This window comes from Manacus vitellinus, unplaced genomic scaffold, assembly GCF_001715985.3.
Source record: "Manacus vitellinus isolate BGI_N305 unplaced genomic scaffold, ASM171598v3 scaffold_5_pilon, whole genome shotgun sequence".
NCBI classification, from domain to species: domain Eukaryota; kingdom Metazoa; phylum Chordata; class Aves; order Passeriformes; family Pipridae; genus Manacus; species Manacus vitellinus.
The window spans coordinates 5686432-5708398 of record NW_021940682.1 but is presented as its reverse complement, the minus strand read 5'-3'; the positions used below and the strand labels follow the sequence as shown (position 1 = coordinate 5708398).

Sequence of the window (21967 nt, the reverse complement as noted above, 5' to 3'; positions counted from 1 at the left end):
CAGTTCTTAACACGTCTTCAAACACAGCAGTGGCTAGATTTCGTTTGAAAATGGGTTTCATTTGAAATGGATTGAGTACCTGCTTAAAAACAACTGCAACACTGCCCCTGATGATGTAATATTTCCTCAGATCAGCAGAATCCAAAAGCAATAACTCCTTCAATTCCACTGAGCCAAACCCGTGGCACATGAAGTGTATGTTGGCTTTGTTAGTGTTTGGAAAGAAAACAAATGTACAGCTGCTTGTAAGACACAAGTGTAATATTTTTCTCCATTCCCCCTCAAATTTTTCAGCTGTGTATTGTCTTCTACAGAACTAAAAATGGTTCAAACTGTTTAATGCAGCACGCTGGTGAAAAGTCTAAACTATCCCAAAAACCAAAAGACACCCTGTAGAAATACAAAAATTGACTTTTAAAAGATGTACTGTCCTTTTTATGACTAATGAAAAGGGTGATGATTTCTACTATTCACCTAAAAAAGGCAAGTAACATAATATGCACCAGTGGTTCTACAAATATGCAACATAAGAGCTGAACTGCACAAATGATCTCAGTTTTTTTAACATAAATATTAAAATATGCATGAAAATATACATTAATATTCTAGCACATTCCAATAGGCATCCAATAATAAATTGTGAATCTGTAGAAGAGTGTGTGAACTCACAAGGTTCCAAAACACCAACCTGTTATGCAAAACTACACATTCTTCTGATGAAACACATTTGAAAACTTATTGTCCAAATCACAATTAACCCTATATTCTTCAATCCAACGACACAGCAAGCAGACTGAGAGCCCCAGAGAAATCAAATTTGTTTTAATCAAGATTCTTCTTTGTTAGAAAAAAATCTGAAGAGTAATGATGAAATTTTGGCCATCTGCTTCATCTTCTCAAATTTTTCTATGTCTGCCACAGCTGGTGGCACCATCAATACGAAACACAGGTTGAGCAGCTTCACCTTTTGGCCAACTGATCAAACATACCATAGACTACTTGTGAATATTTAATAAATCTGAATGCTGACAGTCCCTTGGAAATGCTGCAGGGCTTCTGGCCATTAAAAGTTGAAAGACTGGAATCAACTACTGTTGGAATCAACAGTAAACTGTTTACTAGTTTACTTCAACTCAGTGACAAACACAAGTAAACTGTCTGATAACCAGTATAACATATAATTTCAGATTTTACAGGACTACAACTAATATTTTGAAATAGAATTCCAACAAATACAAACCCATTTCAGATCACAGAATAAGGACACTGGGTCTGTCCCACCAAACCAAACCACCACCCTTAACTCCAGCTCTAAGTCAGGATACTGCAGAGCCAGAGACCTTCAGCCTAGATGTCAGCTGAGCTTCAAACCCACTCACAGTTCCCTTCTCACCTCAGTTAAATGGTACTTTCAACTCAGATTAGGAAGCAGGGCTGAAAGCCAGCTAAGACCAAAGCCCAACAACCTCTGAGCTTACAGCTCACCCAGTTGGGAGTGAAATCTTTCAGAAGTGGACAGTTCTACCCTTCTTCCTTCCACACTTCTCCCATCTGCCCAGAACAGACAAATAATTCAGAAACACACTGAGAAATAATCACTCAGCTGCTCCATTTGTGGCAGCACAACATTCTCCGAGCTCTTTCATGCGTGCGAGAATGAGGTACTGGTGAGGAGGCAGTAAATTGTGGGAATCTGAGATACCTGGAGTAACCATGGTGTAAATTCACACTACAGTACTATATTCTACTATAGTCTGCATTTAAGGGAGAAAAAAGTGTCAATAGTAGTAGTAAAAATGTGTATTAATGGCCTCCATCTTGATTAATGATGAACACAAAATGGCAAAAAGAGTTCTGATGTGTGTGACAACACATAAAACCCCACGACCAGAAAAAGAACCCAAGATGATTACAAACTGTAACTGTCAAGTGGTGAACCTGGCACACTTGTACACACACAATAACAATTTCACTGCAAGCTTTCTACCATCCTGAAAACACTGCATGTCTTATCAGGATTAAATCTAAACTGATTACTTTTATCTGCCTTCCCTCTCTATCAGACTGTTTGACAAAACTGAATTCCTGATCTAAGTATCATCTGTAGAGTGGTAATTTCACTAAAATATTCACATCAAAAATACATCATGAAACAGCAGAGGAAAGAGCAAATTTTTCTACTGCTGCACAGAAGAGGAAATATTAAGTCACTTTTAGGCCCAGCTTCAACCAGAAAGTTACCCAAGAAGAGATTACTGTAAAAAACAGAAAAAAAAATCAAAATCAATTGATGACATTAAAGGAAAAAGAAAGCATCAAATTACAATGTTCTTAACAAGATTACACAAAGCTAGAAGGATATAACGCAGCTATCAAATCAAGAAGATCCAATTAATATTGAATGGGAAGCTAAATAAATGACTGAAATAATCTAATTGAAATTATTAAATATTAAGGGATATCAGTCTTTAGAATTTTTAGAATTTGAAAAAGGTAGACTACCCATAAATCAAAACTGAAGAATTTTGAACTGAAAATCTGTGAAGCTCCTTTAATAGCTCAGTGGTTGAATTTCAGGAAGTAAACTATTTAAGTTTTAAATCACGACTTCAGAGCCAATTCTACAGCTTCCGCCTCACAATTTTCATTTTTTGGCTATGGATTTCTCCTGTCCTCACAAACACTAGAGCACTTGATACTATTTATAAGCAGAAGCTGACAGCTGCTATCTACCAGAATTATGGATAACAATTTCTAACCTCTCAGTATTTGAAGCATTTATTTAGTTATTATGATAATGCAGAACTTCCTATCAACTTGAATCATTCACGTTAAGTATTCTACTACAAAGGACAGCATTCTCTAGGATTATTTGTTTTACTCTTTATTTTTCCAGCTATCAGCTTTTTTGGCCTTCTATTGGCTAGATGTTTCCATTACCAAAGTTTTTCTTTCAGCACACCTGGAACACACGATTTTTAAGCTATTGCTGCACAGACTGTATAAAGTATTTAAGACTGGTAAAAATTAATAGGGAAATAACTACTCACTAGAGACTCCCCCATACCCTGCTGGTATTATAAATACATAAATAAAATTGTTCTTAAACTTTAATATTTTATATCATGCTTCTTAAGGTACTTTATTCCCTATGTATGGTGTAGACTCTTGCTCCTGAATATGTAAATCCATGCCTGGCTATATTAAAAAGCAGTTCCTGTACACACATCTTATGTGGCAGCCAGACACCTTCATGTTGGTCATCTTTTCTCTTTGCTGTCTACCATTCCTGTAATATTTGTCTCTTCAGCAAACTATCAATGCTTGCATATCTTTCCCTAGTCCTTTTTAAAATACTGCAGCCCCCAATTTGCAGCACCTACTGAAAAAGGAACCAAAGTGAGTTATATCCACAATAATATTTTTTAATCTACAAGTTCTTCACCTAAAACATGAACTAAAGCATGCCATGTTAATTTTGTGCTCCTCTACTCCAGTGTGTGTTTCTTTTGCCCATGATGTTTACGGTCACAATACAAGCATCTGATGTTCCACCTACTTTGCTCAGGCTCAAGAGGTGCAGGAAACTTGCCTGTTGAAGCTCTACATCCTGCTCTGCAGCACAATGCAAGAGAGGACTGCAGCAAAGGAAAGCAAATACAAAAAAAACTTGCAGCTGAGGCAACTGCACACTCTCTTGGAAAGCTGAATTCCATCTCTGATGCTGCCCCAGAGATGTTGTGCAATGATACACAAGCTGTGAAATGTCATCTTAAGTGGCTGCACTGACTGTGTGTGCCTCATTTCCCAGTGTCTGATTTGAGATCCCAGACCTCTGGGAAAGATTTGAGTGCATGACCTGCAAAAACACCACCTACTTACGAGCACAATCAAACCCAAGTCTGTAAGAAGTGGTTTTGATCATGTGAATAATAAGTATACTGGAAAACTGGCTCGAATAATGGAAGTCAGGCACCCCTTATTTAATTGGTCTCTGTAATTTTAACTACTCTGCCCTAGGATCCCAATTTGTAAACTGGGGAGAATAATATTTCTAATCTGAGCAAGGTAAAACAGTTCAGTTTGTTCACGAGTTATCAGCTATTACATTGATTATTTTTGCAGAAAACAACAAGAAAAAAGCAATTAATAATTCTGTCCCTAGTGCAGAATTTCAGTGGCATATAACAAAGCAAGAGGCCCACGTGTCAGTTATGAGAAAAAAGCCAGAACACTGAGTAGCCACTCTTCATGTGAACATCATTCTGATTGTTTGATAACTGAAACAAAGTCCTTATTGCAAAAGAAAATGATCACGTGATATAAAATTCCATAAACAGAGAGGTCACACAAGCAACTCTAATTTTGCCATTTCCTAGTTTAAGAGTCAAAGTTCTTCTAGCTTCTAACAGTCTTTAAGTTCTTTCAAACACAACATTTTGCTTAGGTCTTTAGGTACTTAAAACCAAAACATTAGAAAAAAAAAATAAATTTTATCCTATTATACCATATTGATAGTAATGTGGCCCATCAACAGGACTGGAATTTTTAGATCTTTTCCTTCTCTACATTGTGCAAAGCTGCACAATACAACATATAGATTAAAAATGTATTTGCTTCTAAATAATGGAAATACAGCTCTAGATATATCTTGTTATTTCAGGAAGTTTTTAAAGGGGAACCAAAACTTTTATGACTTCTCAGGCACAAAAATGTCAATAAAGTGAAGAAAGGGAAGAGTTTTTCAGGTAACAAAAATGTGTACTTTGATATGAGCTTAACCCAAATTCCTAAAAAGCTCTGAAAAGACCCAATGTGTTAAATCATCAGACACTTGTTCTTTCATTTAAAGGCTGATAAAGCTCCTAATCCACTTACTTGGGGAACTGCTAATAAAGAGAAGGAAAAGGATGACTTGGTATTTCCGTCATTTCAAATGTTTAAAATATTAAATACAAACGAGCAAGGAAAAAAAACAAACACCAAAACAACCAAACCAGTTAAAGGGAAAAGAATCCTACTTGGAGACATGTTAATGCAAAGCAATGATCAGACATAGAGAGCAAAAATATGCAACAACAAAACCCCCAAGAAAATGAAAAAGCCCCTCAAAACCCCTTCCCCCAAAAGCAAATGGTTTGAGAGTGGGCAATGATTGGCAACACTACTGAAGTCAAGAAAAAGTTCCTCACCACCATCTGTTTAATTGTGCCTGGAACTATGCCTTAAAAATCAACATAAGAAACAATTTTTGTTAATAGAATGGACCCTGAAATGTCCTTGCCATCTTCTACCAGTCACGAAAGTTGGGTGACTAATTTGCAGACTTCCAGATAGAGCCAGCAAATATTTCTGATTTCATGAGGCAAAAAAAGGGACAACACAGAGACAGTGAATTGTTTACTAAATAATGTCTGTGGCTCCACTGTGACAGCCTGACTTCAGGCAGATTTTTAATCAAAATTTATCAGAAATTCTTTATGGTAAAAAAATTAACTCTGTAGCAGAGACATAAAATTAGCTCACTGGAACGCCCCCTAAAATAGCCTCAAAGCTAAAGTTCTGTTAGTACTGTAGGAAAATTTAAAGTCCATTGATCCATATATTTCCATGAAGCTCAGCAGATGTAAGAGTCCATCAGCAGGTTCTTTACTTTTTTTGGAAAAGAGCCCAAATGCAAACTGTATTTGCAAGATTTCCTGTAAAAATGCATTCTGTTGATGCTACAAGAAATTTTTAGTCACGACACAGGAATAGCTTCTATGTTATGATCCATCTGGCTTAGTGCATTTATTTTTTTCCCCACACCACTGGTTTTCCAGTCACACCTCCTGCCATTGCATCATCAGTTCCAAATAATTTTTAGATCAGGATGGTGTGTGACACTGAAATAAAGGCAGGAAGACTGTAAATGCCAGGCTATCAACTTCTTAAATAACAAGTTGTTCTTAATAAATCTTTTATTGTTCTTATTTATAACTGCTCTTAAGTAACAAGTGGTTCTCATTACTATTTCACAATAGACTTCCAAAATGTCCCCATCAAACTGGAGCTCCTCTGCCTTTTGTAATGGAAAAGACTAAAGAGTCTCACTCAAGGAGTGTAAAAGCTAAGTGAGGAGGTATTAAGATAAACAAATGGTGGGTGAAAGTTCTGTTCTAGTTCTGATATAGAAAAATGAGAGATAGACACTGACTTTAGAAAAGCAAGTGAGTGAGTCTGCAGCAAAGCTAAAAGCTGCATCCAAATATCCCGAGACAACAAAAGCAACCTTCTTGTGAAATAAAAACCCATCAGAGAAAGGCTTTGTGGAAAGAAATCCATAGCCCCTCAACATCTGAAACTATTACCTTTATTAGCTCTATATTCTCTGCTAACTTTCTAAAGCAAACAACAAAACATCTTCAATACACTGAAATGAAGCCAGGCCCTGATCTACAGGAATCATCAGAACAAAAATGCCTTGCACAAATCTAGGCTAAATATAGATCCATATTTTCTGTCAGCAGAAAAGCTTACACTAACATAAGACTATCACAATTAGAAGCATTTAAACTAGAAACCACACTCTTTTCTTGATTCTATGCATCTCACATCGTACCTAGAACTGAAAAGCAATGAGAACTTTCCTGGAGACAAAAAAAAATTGCTCTCATTTGAAAGAATAGGAAGGAGAGCTGCCTTCTGCATCTCAGTTTCCATCCTGCCTCCCATTATGTTAAGAAAAGCAGCAGTTTCCATATGTTTCTTGTGGAGTATCTGGGCTTCCAGTCCCATGGGGATAAAGCCTCCTCCACTGCCTGTGCCACACACAGTTGGTAGAGGACTCCTCAGGATTTGAACATCATGGTTTTCATTTATAATTTAGTCCAATCTAAGAATACGTTCCCAATTACTTTTAAAGTGCATCTCTGAGGTACCTGCCAAAGGTCAAGGTACTCCTCTAATTCCAGAGCTATAGCCGAGTTCAAGGTCAAGTTATTTTCCAAACTCTGACGATGCCATTTTTCCAGTATAATAGAAGAGAGGAGAAAAAAAGAAGATTATTTTAGCCTCAAATAGGTGTTCAATAGCATGTAATTTTTTCCTGAAACCTGAGTTTTTGCTCTAATCAGTCTGATGAGCTGTCACTCCAAATGGTTTAACTCCCACAAAATAATGAACAACTTGGAAAAGGACTTCATGAGGAAAATAAGCAACTTTAACTATAGAAGATGTTTCTAATTCTGACTGTTGTGATCTCATCTCTTATTTCTTCACTGCATACCTTCAGATCCTAAGTAATGGAAATACACTTGCAGATCTGGACTAAGTTCTTGGTCTGTAACAACAGAAGTTTAAGTTACTTGTATATACTTGTTCTTATAACAAGAAACACCTAAGAAATACCTTAAGATTAAGAGAATTTTAAAAACCCCACTTCTGTATTTTTCTGTTTCTATACTCTGTACACACCATCACTTTGGAAGCAGGCAATTTGTTAATTTTTCCTACACCATCTCTATTCTGAAATGGTTAGAAAAAGAATCAAAAAAATCCACACAGAAACAGGCAAAAGTAAAGTCAACTATTCCTCCTGAGATTTTAAACGTTTACTTCATATTTACATATCTTACATATTTCCTTTTATTGCTTTGCCACAGCCTGTTACCATGTTATATTCAACACATTAAAGAATTCTTCTCTACTACTCTGCAGCCATTCCTTCTCTTGCAGTCAGCTGCTACACTGCCTTCAGTGACATCTGCTTGTCTGTAGAGCTGCAGTTGGAAATTTTTAAGTCCGTGCAATTTTTAGTGATATAACACAATTTCACAGGCCCAGAAAGGCTTCTCCTTGTTCTCACATAATGACAGGCAAACAGTAATAGGTTTGCTCCAGCTGTGGGTTGGTTCACACTGTGCTCCCAAGATAAATTTCAGCAGATGACTGTGCCCCTGAACCCTTTATCATTCACGTGGCCACTGCATTTTTGCATGCTTGAAAGCTGAATGATCATTAAAGTATGAATAGAAATGTTTCATCTGTATTTTTCTTGTGAAATCGCACTTTAGTAATTTCTTTCATGAAGATACAAACACCACCTCCTCCAACTACCTCGTTGCTTTTTTCTTCTGATTACTGTAATTATTTTTACACATATTTGTATATCTTTTAAAATTGTATTGTTAGTGTTCAGATTACTTACTAGTTTACTGATTTTTCTGCCTCCTTGAACACAAGACATTCCATGTGGGCACACGTACAAAGGGAGAAACAGACTGTACCCCTGAGATCAAGTTTGCCACCGAGAAAATGCAATTTCAGCAGTAAACATTTCCTTACTTTAGACCTGTAATCCAACAGAAATCCCCCCCCCCACTTATCAAAATAATTTTATATTAGCAGCCAGACATTTCACAACAGCAGCACTGGGAGGTACCCTGCAACTTTGAATCCATGAATATACACTAGACATATAGTTGAATTTAAATAAAAATTTGGAATTTTGCACTGGATTATTTTTACTACAGCAATTGTATTATTTTCACACAGAAAGTAAAAATGCATATTTCATTTTGCTTCAGAAGCTGGCAGTATTTTATTAGCTCATGTATAATCCTTTAGGAATAAAATGTATCTTCTGCTTCCTCAGTCTTTCCCCTCCTTCAGCTTTTAACTCTCAGTGCAAATTTGAACATCTACTTTGTTTTCTGATAGAGTGTTAGAGAGAGAAATATTCATGTGAGAGAAACCAGAATAAAAAAAGAGATAACAATAAAAAGAAAGCAGTAAAGCCCTGCAGGAAGGCATATAATACCTTACATAAAAATCCAATGTTATTTCTCTCCTTTTTCTAATTATTATGAAATTCCATGAACTTCTTAATTGAGAGATGCTACACATTCCCATGTAGAGAATGTAACACTGTATGTTATTTAGGAAATAATACTAAAATTTTACAGAAAGGCAGTTTGTTTGGCAGAGACAAAAGAATTGGTGGAGCTCATCAAACTGAAAGTCCATATCCTGGCTAAGACAATGACCAACACCAGATGATTCACAGGAAGAATCTTCCTTGCCCCTTTATTGCTGACTTCTGACCTGAAGCACATGTCTTACATCTCTTACTTTTTTTTTTCCTCCTGGCTACAGAATCTCTGGTTGGTTTTATTCATATAAATAATATCTCTGCTTTGCAAAAGGATTACTGAAACAGGCCCCAAAAGACCTAGGCCTATGTATGTCCAAAATAATGAATCTAGCAGGTAAAACCCACTGGGGTATTTTATGATTGATTTTAAGCAACTCTTTATGACATGAGAAGTTTATATTTTATTAAAGCAAGCTCTGTGCAGCAAAACCAACAACTGGGCTGCAGCCACAACCATTAAAGCAGAGCAGACAGCAGGCATCAAGCCCAACACTGTTACTAGTTTGTAAGGCAGTTAAGTCAAAAAAGCAACGCTGCATTAGCAGCCTGAGTGGAATTCCACTGGAGCACTTGCACAGTGTTTCTGTATGTAACACATTCCTTGTCCTTTAAAGGCTATGCTATCTTACACTTGGGAAGGGTTTCTTTCCTTTTTCCTCCTGTAATTGAAAAGTATTGTTTACTGCCGACTTAAGGCTTGTTTTGACGAAGGGAGCGCTGATGAGGCACTCAAGAGCTCCCATTAAATCAATGTTAGACTGAAGTGAGCAGCTTGTATATGCACTGTGGGATGCACTCGCTCACATATTTATCTTCCATGTTTTCAGAGAAGGTTACAAATATTTTTATATATATAAACACACACATATAAAAGAGCACAAGTGAGCAAGCTCACATTCCAAGAGAAGTTTTCTGGCTATGTCAGGAGTGAAGTCCACCCTCTGCTAGACAAACCTATTTTTTTTCAAGCACCAGAGGATATTATCAGAGAGGTCCGTGCTGATATACAGAAAGCAGAGATCGCCGTGGCTCGGTGAGGTGATGAGCTGACGGGTGGATGGCGCCCATTATCTTCACTCCTCAATCCAAGTTTTCCTGAAAAACCACAGGGGGAGGAGAAGGCTCCAACTGAGCATAAGGCACAGAGGACAAGGAAAGGATTAAGAGTGAAGAGCAAGAAAAGGAAGGATAACGCAAGAGATATTGCGGAGGTTTCAAAGAGCTAGAAAATAGCTTCTAGATTAAAAGATCCAGTTGTCACTAACTTAAAGTAGCATTCAAGCTTTAACTTCTGCACAAGGCTATTGCATAAAATAACTCAGAAGCAAGAAAAAGTTGACCAAAAGGAATGTGCCTTTTCTATCTATAGAAAATACAGTTAGGTTGAGCTCCTTGGAATTTTAAAATGTTTCAAGCCTTGGTTCGGCAAGCGTATCACCCGCTCCCCAGCCACCAGCCAGGGGAGCCTGACACCAAGTATAAGGGGAAGCTGGTGCATGAAACTCAGCTGAACTGCTTCTACATCAAACCTGGAGGTAAGACAAAGTTGTGTGCACAGGGACTGCACTGTTCTCTACCTGTTGCGATGAGTATTGCCTTCCTGTTTAAACAGAGCACTCTGTATAATGTAGGAGACTACACTGATAACTTGGAGTAATATTTGGTGATAATGTACTGTGAACTCCTGAATGTGTGTTCATACCACCACAGGATTTAGATAATTCTGGTAATTCTTGAAACTGTGGAGTTAAGTAGATGAATGGCTTCTCTTAGCAATATATTGTATTTTGAGCATCTAATGAACATGGCTTTCCAACTCCCACCGTGACACGATAAAAAAAAAAGAAATGCAAGTATAAGGAAAAAGAAAGATAAAGGTTTTTGGGGTTTTTTTTGGACAAAGAGGCTAAGAAGTTTAAAATATACAAAAGCTGGAAACACTAAATACGTGTGTTAGCATGTGAAGGGATTAAGGGAAAAGGCGGTTATGCAAGGGATTGCTGAAAGCAACTTGCTCTGTAATATTCTCATTTGCAGAAGAAATATGTAGGCATTCAGGTACGTGTTTACCCCCATCTTGAAACACCCACCATTTTATGCTATACAAGGAGGTGTGTGTGAAGCAGAGGGTATACAGGTAGTCACATGAAAATAACCTCTCTGAAAAAAAAAAAAAAATAATTATCTGTTCCAACTTGAACCCTTGAGCTTTGCTGCATCATATGCCTATCTTATCTTGGAAAGATGTCCGGAATTCCCAGCACTGGCAGTACACTCTCAACAGTGAACCTCCAGACAAGCTAATATCTTGCTTATATGCTGACATCCATAAATGGGAAACAAAGACTGTGTCTAGCAGATACATGCAGTATTACTCTCCTTCCACTCCATACAGGAACTCATCCACAACAGCAGGGTGCTTGATACATGTTTTTAATTCTACTCTGTGTAACTTCTCCTAGGAATCTGCTTGCCCAGGCAGAGGTATACTTCCACCACACACAAAATAATTACCAGCCATCAAAAGACTACATAGCTTTGTTATCTTAGCTCCATTCTAAATCGTTTGCTTTGCTCAGTCAAAGGCTTTCACACCACCTAACAAATCCTCAGGGTAGGAAGGGTGAGGAAGAAACAACTAAAACATCCTTTTAAGAAAGTCTGAATAGAAATACCTGTGCTGTATTGGGTGGAGTGACAAGGGACAGGGTGTTACACATCCAAACTTATGTCTTAAACTTAAGGCCTTCAGAACTGGTATCTACAAATTCCCCTGAAAAAACACAGATTTTATTTAGTTTTAAGGAAAACAAATAAGGCAGCACTGGAAAAAATAAATTTAGAAACACTTACTAGTACAAACAATTTTTCTTTAAAAACAACAAACAAAAAGGGATATTGCAGTTCCCCCTCTTCTTTTGTTTTCTTTTCACTGGAACCCTAAAAACCTAAATCACAGAACATTTACTCTCCACAGTAAGCAGAAAAAACCCCAAACACTCTTAAGTAGAATTAACCAATATCTGCTAATCCTAGAATCACAATAATAATTTAGTTTGGTTGGGACCTCTGCAGGTCATTTATTCCAGGGCTGGTTTCAGTAAGAGAGAGACTTAGGAAAAGAAAAAAATTATGATCAACTAAAAGTTTTCACAGAAAACAATGTCCTATGGCACTTTTTCAGTCAATTTATTTTTAATCAATTTGCATTTATGCAAACTTCTTTAAAACAAATTTTCCTGTCCCTCTCACTACATTAAAAACCCGCTTCTTCCACAGATTTGAGCTGAGTTTAGTTATAAAACCAAGTGTATCAGCTTTTGTACTCTAGAACAGGTAAGCCAAATAACCACTAGATAGCAAAATCACAATTCCTGATCTTAAAACTCACTTGCCTTGAGCCAGAACTGCTGCACATCCATCCATTCTTGACTGCAAAATAGTATTAAGTTATGCCATCAAGTTACAATAATACTTTTATATCTCAGCAGGCAGGCATTCAAGATTTTCAGGCATCCTTGAAAATTAAAATGAGGCAGAAAGCACAAGGATCTAATACATAAATGTACATATTTTATGGGTTTAGTTATAAAAATGTAAATTGGTATCTATACCACTTCCAAGGGGCAGTTTATTATTTTTCTTGACATTCTGAAGCAATTTTTACCATTTTCTAAGCACATTAAAATCACCAGTTAGTTGAAATACAGACCACAAAGGGAGGAACTATATGGGAAACATAGTAGGAAATTAGCAATGCCTTTAAATATGCTTCTGTAAACTAGCCTATGAACACATAATTTCTGAGTGTAGGTAGAAGGAAGTCAATTAACTGAGTACTAGAGAGCATCCCACATGAAAAAACATAAATCATCACTATGCACTTGATAAACAGAGGCAGTAAGAAACTTGCTTGCTTGTGTCAAGCAAATTTGCACTTGACAAACTCAAAAGCAGTTAAGCTGGACACAAACTGTATAACAGGTTTCAGGAAGAAAAAAAGCAAATAACACGACAAAGCTCATGCTGCAACTTTCATTTTCTGGGTTTAGAATTAACTCTTAGTAAGACATTAATTATTTTTCAGTATGTATATTTTCTTTTGAAACTTAAAAAAGTTGGGTAGTGTTAGCATTCCAAGACTCTCAGCAAAACTGAGGTTTCACTTTAAGGTCAGGAACGCTCAGGGAAGACAATTGTGACCTCTGCTGTTGTTCTGTCTTGCTGGATACATGATGAATTTTTATAATGCTGATCAAAGGAGAGAAATTGGAATGGAGAGAAGGAGGAGAGGTTTGTTTATATCTCTGAGACAAAAAAGTCTCCAAGGACAGAGCCGCAGGTAAACCACAAGCATTTGTATTCTGAACAAGTGGCAGTTGTCAGCCCAGGGAGACTTCTCAAAAAAACCTTTACCCAAATCTGTTTAACAAAAAAACAGGCTGAGAAGAATATACCCCTAAAGAGGGCAAGGCCCTTCTACCAAAATCACTTTGAATTGCTATAGTTTTAGCTTGCACTTTTGTTCCAAACCGACAAACGTTTTTCAAAGAGTTTTAAACTACAGAAATATTTCCAACAAAACATGCAGGTTGTAGCAGGCCAGAATAATAATTCTGCAATCAAACTTAACCTCAAAAAAATTGTTTTAAGTTATTCAGTTGTGACAAAAATCACTGCATTTGCTTAATGATGCAGCAACAGAAAGCCATGTCATACTTCTGAATTAGCAGACCACTGATTTTAGAGAAAAATAATACAAATTGAATGAAGTTAAAAACACTGCAAGGTATTTCTTTCAAAATTCTGAAAAACAAATGAGCATTTGGGGAATATTCAACTGAATACACGTTGCAATTTACTGCTTTCATCATGTCAGGTTTTTTGTTTTTGGACCAGATACTGTATGTTGGCAGGCAGGAGGCTGATAAATAAGGCTCTCCATTCTAAACTGAACCAAAAACCAAAGAGAAACTCTACTACCTCATAAAAACTAAGCCTGGAATATCTATTTTGCCTGTCTCAATGGAAACAATTGAGCAAGTAGTAGTTTACTGGTCAATATGCAGAAGGCTGAATCTAAATATATACACAAATAAATTTAACCACCAAATGCTGGTTTTGTTCTCGATTAAAAACGCATTTCAGAAGAAAGAAGAGATCTGAAACACCATGTTACAGAATGTATAATGTAATATAGACTGGAAACCTATTTCAGGGTAAACAAGACACTATGATACCCAAAAGAGGATTGGTTTCCATGATATATTAACTTTTACATATCACTCAGATTCTCTTAGTGTTGTCTCCTACTTTTCCTTCCAAAGTAAACCTCTAACAGCCTTCAAACTAAGAAATGCTCCTTGCAGGGTCACTAGGCCTTCAGAAATGCCTGCAGAGGCAGGACACTTGTTATCCATTTAGTACTTTTTACCAGGATGTATTTACTTAGGAGGGTGAACTAAAATGAGCCACAATCAGTCTCAAAAGAAGATGAGTTGTTCTGTTTAAGAGGGCCCTTGGATGCTGTAATTTAGAATTTAAGAATGAAATCCAATAGTTTGAGAAGAACATACACCGTTGTCTTTTCCTAAACATTTTACAATCACTTGTCCCCAGGGATATATTTGGAAAAACTGTCATACAAAATAATTATGACCTACATGGGAAGGAAAAAAAACCAAAACTGAACCACAAACAAAAAACCCACAAAACTTCTTTGGACAGCTGGCAAACTTCCCTCTCCCTTCCATCCCATCTACTAGGCATCTTTGCAGTGTAGAATCTGGGAAAATATAACATTTTCAGGGTTCTGACAGACACATGGTGGTATGTCAAACTGGACAACTGAAACAAGGATGAGCTTATGTATGTCTCACAGGTGCCTAGGCAGGTTTGACAAAAACAGGCATGTCTGGTCTGCTTTTGGACCACTTACTGAACCTCTGCTAAGGCTCAAATTCAGTAGACACATCTGACTAGAAAGGCTTCATTCTGCTCCAAGCCCAGGGGATGACATGATCAAAGGCCTTGCTACAAACGTGGCACAGAAATGAAAAGCAACTGCTCTGTCAACAGGTACAGAAACTTGTTATAAAGTATTTGTCAATCTGCCACACAATTTCTTTCTCCACTCCTTATAGCAGAAAAGCACCCAATTAACCTGTATCAGATCATTGTCACAATTAGCACACTATTTTAAGGTAGGATCTTGTGTTCTTCTCTGGCAGCTGAAATGCTCAAGGTGAAGCTAACTCTGAGATATACAACTTACTGTTGACCAAATTCTCTGTGTCCTGTAAGCATGAAAAACAGTATTCAGCAATGAAAAGCTAAATCAGTCAACTGAGGAAATAATTCACTGACCCAGTACAAAGGCATAAACACCTGGTACAATACACAATGAGGAATAGCTGTAATTATTATATAGCTGATCAGTGCTAAAGAGAGAAAATTAAGTTCATTTACTCAATAATTTACCACCTTGCATTTCTTCTCAACTATCTCATATTATTCAGCACCAAGGCTTAAGCAACAGGCTCTAAATATTGCTTTTCACAATAAATATCACCAAAAAACAATGAAAAAAGTACTAATTATGTAGTTAAGATTATTCAAATATAGAACCCAGGAAATTTTTTAAAACCCTTAGAATTGTTAGATGATCTAAACGAAAACAGGACTCCTGTCTTGCTCTCATAAAGAGAGCATCTAAAATTGCAGTTAACTAGATAAGTTTAAAGGTCACATTGAACATTCCCTATTTGATACATAAACCTTCTCTTCTTGGTGGACAAAGATTTCTGCTGACATTAAAAACTGTAACTTGATCTTCCCTCCTGGCTTTGAAATGAATAACCCCAGCTCCAGCCTAACAGATTTCTCAAACTAAACTTCTCTGCAAAACAGTAGATCAGTGCAAACATTAACTGGCATGGATCCCAAATCCAGCCTGAAAAGTCCTGGGATTACACTGTGTCTCCAACATGGTGTTTAGACAGTATTTCAACTTAAGATGAGCAGGATCACATAGAACAACAGAAGAAATATGAAAAAAACAATAAAGTAAGATGAAATATTTCTTTTCTTAATTTAAGTATTCCTAAAACTTATATTTATTGTGCATAATTTTGGAAAAAATCTTTCTGTTGTAATCATATATTGGATGCAAAGCAAGCTTTACAAAATGACAGCTATTACAAATGCTGGTGGACTTGTCCAGTACACAAGCACCACCTTTGGCTGCCAAGAGGTTTTATTTTAGGCTGTGTGGTACAACCAGCCATAGATATTCAGCTGCACTAAAATGAAGTTGGTTTCAACAAATATTGGGAATATTGGGAGAAGCAAAACACTGGGCAGGACTTCTTTGTTTCTCTAAATGCTTGCTTTTGTATTTTCCTGATGTTTATGTTATGACAAAAGCCCTGTTATGTAGGAAAGCCACCATATCAATTGGAAAAACAGAGGAAACTGTTAGTTTTGTTAGATCTAAAAGAAGACATGTATGAAAAACTGCATAAGAAGTCACCAAGTCAAACAAAAGGTTAGAAAAAGATAACTTGTTTCCAGACACTGTTAAGTATTACTGCCAAACTGTCCACTGTTTTGCCAAGTAAACAGCTATTACTGAGTACTCCTTGTCAGCATCTGGAAGCAGTAGAGAAAAATAATACTACGACATCAGGGCTTAAAACCCACAGGTTTTAGGGGCTGGGGATCTCTTAATTTCTTTTTTCATGACAGCACTCAAGGGAACGATCCAGTACAGAGTGCCATGAAGTCAAAAACCTGTCAGATCTCACGGCTCAGAGATTCTAAACTGAAAGAAGGGTAGTTCTACTTCCATGTTGCCACTGGCAAATTGTCAGTGTAGGTGCTGGGGGTCCACCCCAGCCAGCAGCTCAGCCCTGTGCAGCTGCTTGCCCCCTCCCCTCGGTGGGATGGGGGAGACAATCTGAAGAGCAAAAGTAAGAAAACAGGTTAGCACCTAAAATATTTGAGACCCTGCAAACCCAAAAGACTGACATCTCTTGGGAAAAACAGCTTATACTCTCCAAACCCCACGATTTTCCTCCTAATAAAAAAATTAAGCAAGCACAGTTTATAGGTAGTAATCAGACTTACTTCATGTCAGCACAGAGTTATGACAACTTCTAATTACTCTTTATACCAATTGTCTCAACAAAAATGAAAAATTAATAGACCAGGTTTCAAAATGTAGGTACTAGTGTATACACACATAAACTCCTAATGGAATTTCAAAATGAGATTAAAGAAGATTACACTTACATAAGAAAGACCCTTCAAAAACAGATGGGATAATAGGTCTCATGGTACTTAAAATCCTAATGTCCTAGGTTAGCCTGAATATGTCTGCATTTCTTTTCAGTTTCTTTGTGAATTCCAATACTTTGTCAACCTAGAAAATACTCTCAAAAATAGCAGTTTCATTTAGGCTATTTAAAATGTTATTTCTCCATTGTTTTTACCACATAGTGCGTGTGAACAACAGGATTCCCTCTTGATATACTTTCCAACTTCAAACTAGTTTATGAAGTAAAAAGGTCTAGCAGATGATCAAATTGGGCTGCTTCAGCCTTTAATTCATCCAGAGGGAACCCTTCTGCATCACAGTTCACATAAAACATTTTTGCAATCTGCTTTTATGCATCAAGGACAAAGCACAGATGATACGACAGCTCCACTTCCAAGCACAGATATAAACTGTATATTTACAACTGCTCATTCTCGGGTAATTGCTCATTGTAACACTCTGTATGCAGATCTGCATGCACAAGTAAGCTTTCCCATGTCTTCCACTTATTTCTGAGTTTGCCTGACACTTGCTAATTCTGGTATAAAGATAATCGTGCAAGATAAACACAGAGCCCAAAGTAATAACTCTGTCTTTCATCAGGGTTTAAATGAGACCCAACGTTATGTTGTCAAGGCACAGTGCCTTCCAGCTTGCTCCAAGGACAGTATTTTGGAGCTGGAGCACAAAACAGGGTTTGAATTTGCTGCATTTGTCTCTTTTTATGCAGAAAGCCAAGACTACAAATACCACTCCAAAAGTTCCCAACACTGACTGGGGTACATTCAGAAAACACACACTCTCTGCCTCTCTCAGCCCATCACATACCCAGGACAATAAACATTTACTCTTTGTCAGTTAAATTAAGAGATTACTACTAAGCACATGCTAATACTTTCTTTAGCAGAGTGGTATTTTAGGAAGCACTGAGCAACTCTTCTCTTTCAGCACACCAAAAAAGCAAAATACACTCCTTTAATTTCACCTGTTAACCAGCTAATTTCAGCCCTTGAGAGCTGCAGTCTAAGCACCTGGACTGCCTTAGCCAAGAACAGATTGAAGAGAAGCTGGCTTCAGTATTTAACCCCACGTGTTATACTTACATCTGGCATTTCTGTACAGTAGAAAGGGGTCCTGGAGCTGGAAATCGAGGTCTTTAGTAATAGGCTCAGTTCGATTTTCCATGCTCAGTCTGTTCATAATTGTGAAACCATGCCTTGGAGAAGCTGATCTGAAAATTAACAAGCAGAAATCCCATCAAGCTGAGGAAAAAAAGAAATCACTAGAATTTCTTTCCTGCGTAGTTCTCCAAATTTATTAATCTTTTATTATTATTTCTAAGAGGTACCACAAAAAACTGATTTTGTTGCCAAGGAAATAGCAATTGGTTCTTGTAGTATTTTGTGTAATCCTTTTAATCATGGCAAAACCCTACATTATGTATGAGAAATAAACAGACTATCAGCATCACCTTATCCAACACCACCATCCATCCTATAGTTTCTTGCTGGAGTAGAAAGAAGTAATTACAATAAGTCAGTTGTGGGCCAGTGCAAGCATACTTTTCAATACTCTGGTTAACAATTGCAGACAGTAACGGTCACCCCAAAGAGGATTTTCCACGCCATCTAAAGTGTAAGAACAAAAGTGAGGGTGCTGGGAAACTGGAACAGGTTGCCCAGAGCAGTTGTGGATGTCCTGGAAGTGTTCAAGGCCAGGTTGGACAGGGCTTTGAGGAACCTGATGTAGTGGAAGGTGTCCCTGCCCATGGCAGCAGGAGTTAGACCAGATTATCTTCAAAGGTCCCTTCCATCCTAAACCATTCCATGATTCTATGACTCTAAATCATTATGCATGTTCATGGGGGTTACACTTCAAGTCATTTAGATAAAGGTGAGCTGTTAAATCCATCATGATCCTGATAGGAGATACTACTTCCAAACTAAGTATGACAATAAAGGAAAGACTATGGATAAACATTTGGGAAAAGTGCCATCTCTGGCAACTGCTGGTGTGTGGATTTCTCTATGAAACCCAAAGCAAAGGAAGCTGCATTACAGCATCAGAGTCAACAGAAAAATAAACAAAAGTGGAATCCTTGACAAGAATCCTTAATTTGCAACAGTCAGTGCTTCACTTAAAACAAACAAACAGTCCACTTCCACTGGTGTTAACCCAGCTGGAAGTCTGACTTTTTTGACTGTTCCTCAGAATTCACTAAGATGGGATGGGTAGTAAATAAGTTATCTCAAGTAAAATGGTCACATCACTTTACATTGTGACTAAAGAGAAACAACCAAGGCAACACCAGTGGTCTCCAACCTATGATCTGTTGGCAATGTCTTTTCCACAGACCTTTATAACTCTGTTCAAAGCAACAGAAAATTAAAGTTAAAACTGATGATGTATGATGTTACCCACAGTTCACAACCTGTTCCATTCTGTTGCCTGTAGGGCAGCCAGGCATCAACCCCTGCCCTAAATGGAAATTTCCTCAGGCAACAAAAAGAACAGTGAAAGATCACAGATGCAAGGAGTACCAGGTTACATGTTGTCAGTTCTTGAGCTTTACAACTAACACACCAGGAAATACTGCTGCTGTTCTGCAGCCCATAACTACCCACATCCACCTACTGCTTGCACAACAAAGAGCTGGTTCTTTCCTCTCACGGTGCTAATTAGAAAAGCATCTTATCTCCACTCACCTGAAAGCAGCTTAGAAAAATTACTATTGACCATTTCCACTGCTGGTAGGAAAGATCTCTACAGATTGAAACCAGCATTCCCACTTCACACAAAGCTCACAGACTCCTGGGCCTCTCTGTCACTTCACACATCCATCTCTCGCCTTCTCAAAACAATCTCTTGCTTTCTCAGCTCTCCTACCAGTTCCTCTTTGACATAAAAGTTGAAGAAGAAACTTTCTGCTTTGGTGTTAAACCCTGGCAGCTACTGCAAGATCTGCTGACTGTATTATTTTCCAACTTTAACAACAGTCACAGGGAAATGCTGAGGCACTAACATGGAAACTACAACATAGGGCAGGCTTCACAACAGAACAAATGTGCTAAAACAAGTGACGTAAAAATGATGCTCTGAAAAGCCACAATCAGAGGTGCTGCTAAAAGAAAGCATTAAAATCAGCCAAAATGTTGGATGAATATGCATGAAAAATGAACCATCAGACATAAGTAGTACGAAAGTACCCTAAGTAGAGAAAACAATACTTCCTAAGTTGTACCATTCCCTTACTTTAAAGAATATGGTTATTTATTTCACTATTTGCTTTTTGTCCAGACACTTTTTAAACTGCTACATCCTAATTAAACCAGTTTACCCATACTGAGATTTAAATCACATTTGGAAGTCTTATCAAAATACAAGGTGGTGCCTCCTTCCCAGTGTTTTCTTCCCCGCATTTGCTTCTATCAGTTTCAGTTTCTTTTCGCCCTTGAACAAGGGGGAGCATTTACTTCATGACTTCACTTCATTTCCTTCATTCACACTCCATCCACAGGTTATGGAAACATCCTGCAGACATTAAAAGGTAGTGTCCTCACCTTGTGTAAACAAACAGCGTTCCCTCCACATCAGTCTTCTCCTGAAGAAAAGGAAAGTTAAGGAAGTTGAAATCAGGGCAGTGTTTTGCTCACTGTCAGTGAACCCCCCTTTATCTCTGCTTACCAGGACCATCAGTTTCACTTCTCTCATCCAAGCCACAAATACATAAACCCAACTTCATCAGCTGGTGGTGAGAGGCTGGAGCCAGCACAGGTCACTGTGCATCTGACCCAAGTTTTATGATAAGATATGGAAAGGCTAAATGCATGACACCAGGAGGCTAAACTGGATTAACTCTCCACTACACCCGAGGGCAGTGCACAGCCCAGAGTCAGGGAGAGGATTTTCCAAAGGGCACCTGTCCTCAGGGGCAATGTTTGGGACAGGTACAGGGGAAATGACACAAAAGGGAGATGGTGCAGATTCTTCAAACACGGGCCCTAAGCCCCACCATCACAGCAAAGCAAGAACCACCTGGAAAGAGCCTGAATGTTAGATTACCAAAAGTTTCCCTGAATTAATTAAGGTTTTAATCTTACAACAATCTTTTTAGCACTGTTAACTCCCACACTCACTCTTTTGTACATGTTTGGGTTCCATTATAGGTGTTTGAAGGGCAGAGGAGAGTCTGAGGCCTGTGTCCTGGGGTTAAACCCCAGTCTCCCACAGCTGTGGGTTAAACTCTGTCAGGCTTGGTGCTGTGACCACATCCCTGGGGAGCCTGTTCCAGCACCCAGCCACCCTCTGGGGGAAGAGCGTTTTATTTCATCCAATCTAAACCTCCCCTGAAACACAACTTCAGGCCATTTTCTTGAGTCCCATCACTGGTCACCAAAGAGATCAGTGCCTATCCCTCCTCTTCCCCTCACAAGGAAGTTGTAGACCACAATGAGGTCTCCTCTCAGTCTTCTCTTCTCCAGCTGAATAGACCAAGTTCCCTCAGCTGCTTCTCATACGGCTTCCCCTCAAGGCCCTTCACCATGTTCGTTGTTCTCCTTCAGACACTGGTTAAAGCCCAGTCTCCCACAGCCCTGGGTTAAATTCCAGTCTTCCATCGACCTGGTTAACACCCAACCTCCCATGGCTGCAGGTTAAACCCCAGCCCTGGGTTAAGCCCCAGCCTCCACAGCCCCATGTTAATCCCCAGTCTTCCACAGCCCTGGCTAAACACCCAG

The 21967-nt window shown here is 38.1% G+C and overlaps 1 protein-coding gene across 1 annotated transcript in view; it reads right to left on the bottom strand.

The window, feature by feature from the left end:
* The window catches only part of DCP1B (decapping mRNA 1B), a 42073-nt gene extending 20135 nt beyond the window's left edge, over nt 1–21938 (bottom strand). The window contains exons 1-2 of the mRNA XM_018080314.2: nt 20792–21938; nt 18335–18462 (exon numbers count right to left, since the gene is read on the bottom strand). Of these exons, the coding sequence (XP_017935803.1) occupies nt 18335–18431 (97 nt within the window). The 5' untranslated portion in view covers nt 18432–18462; nt 20792–21938. The remainder of the gene's footprint in view (nt 1–18334; nt 18463–20791) is intronic.
* Between the last annotated feature and the right edge of the window lie 29 nt (nt 21939–21967).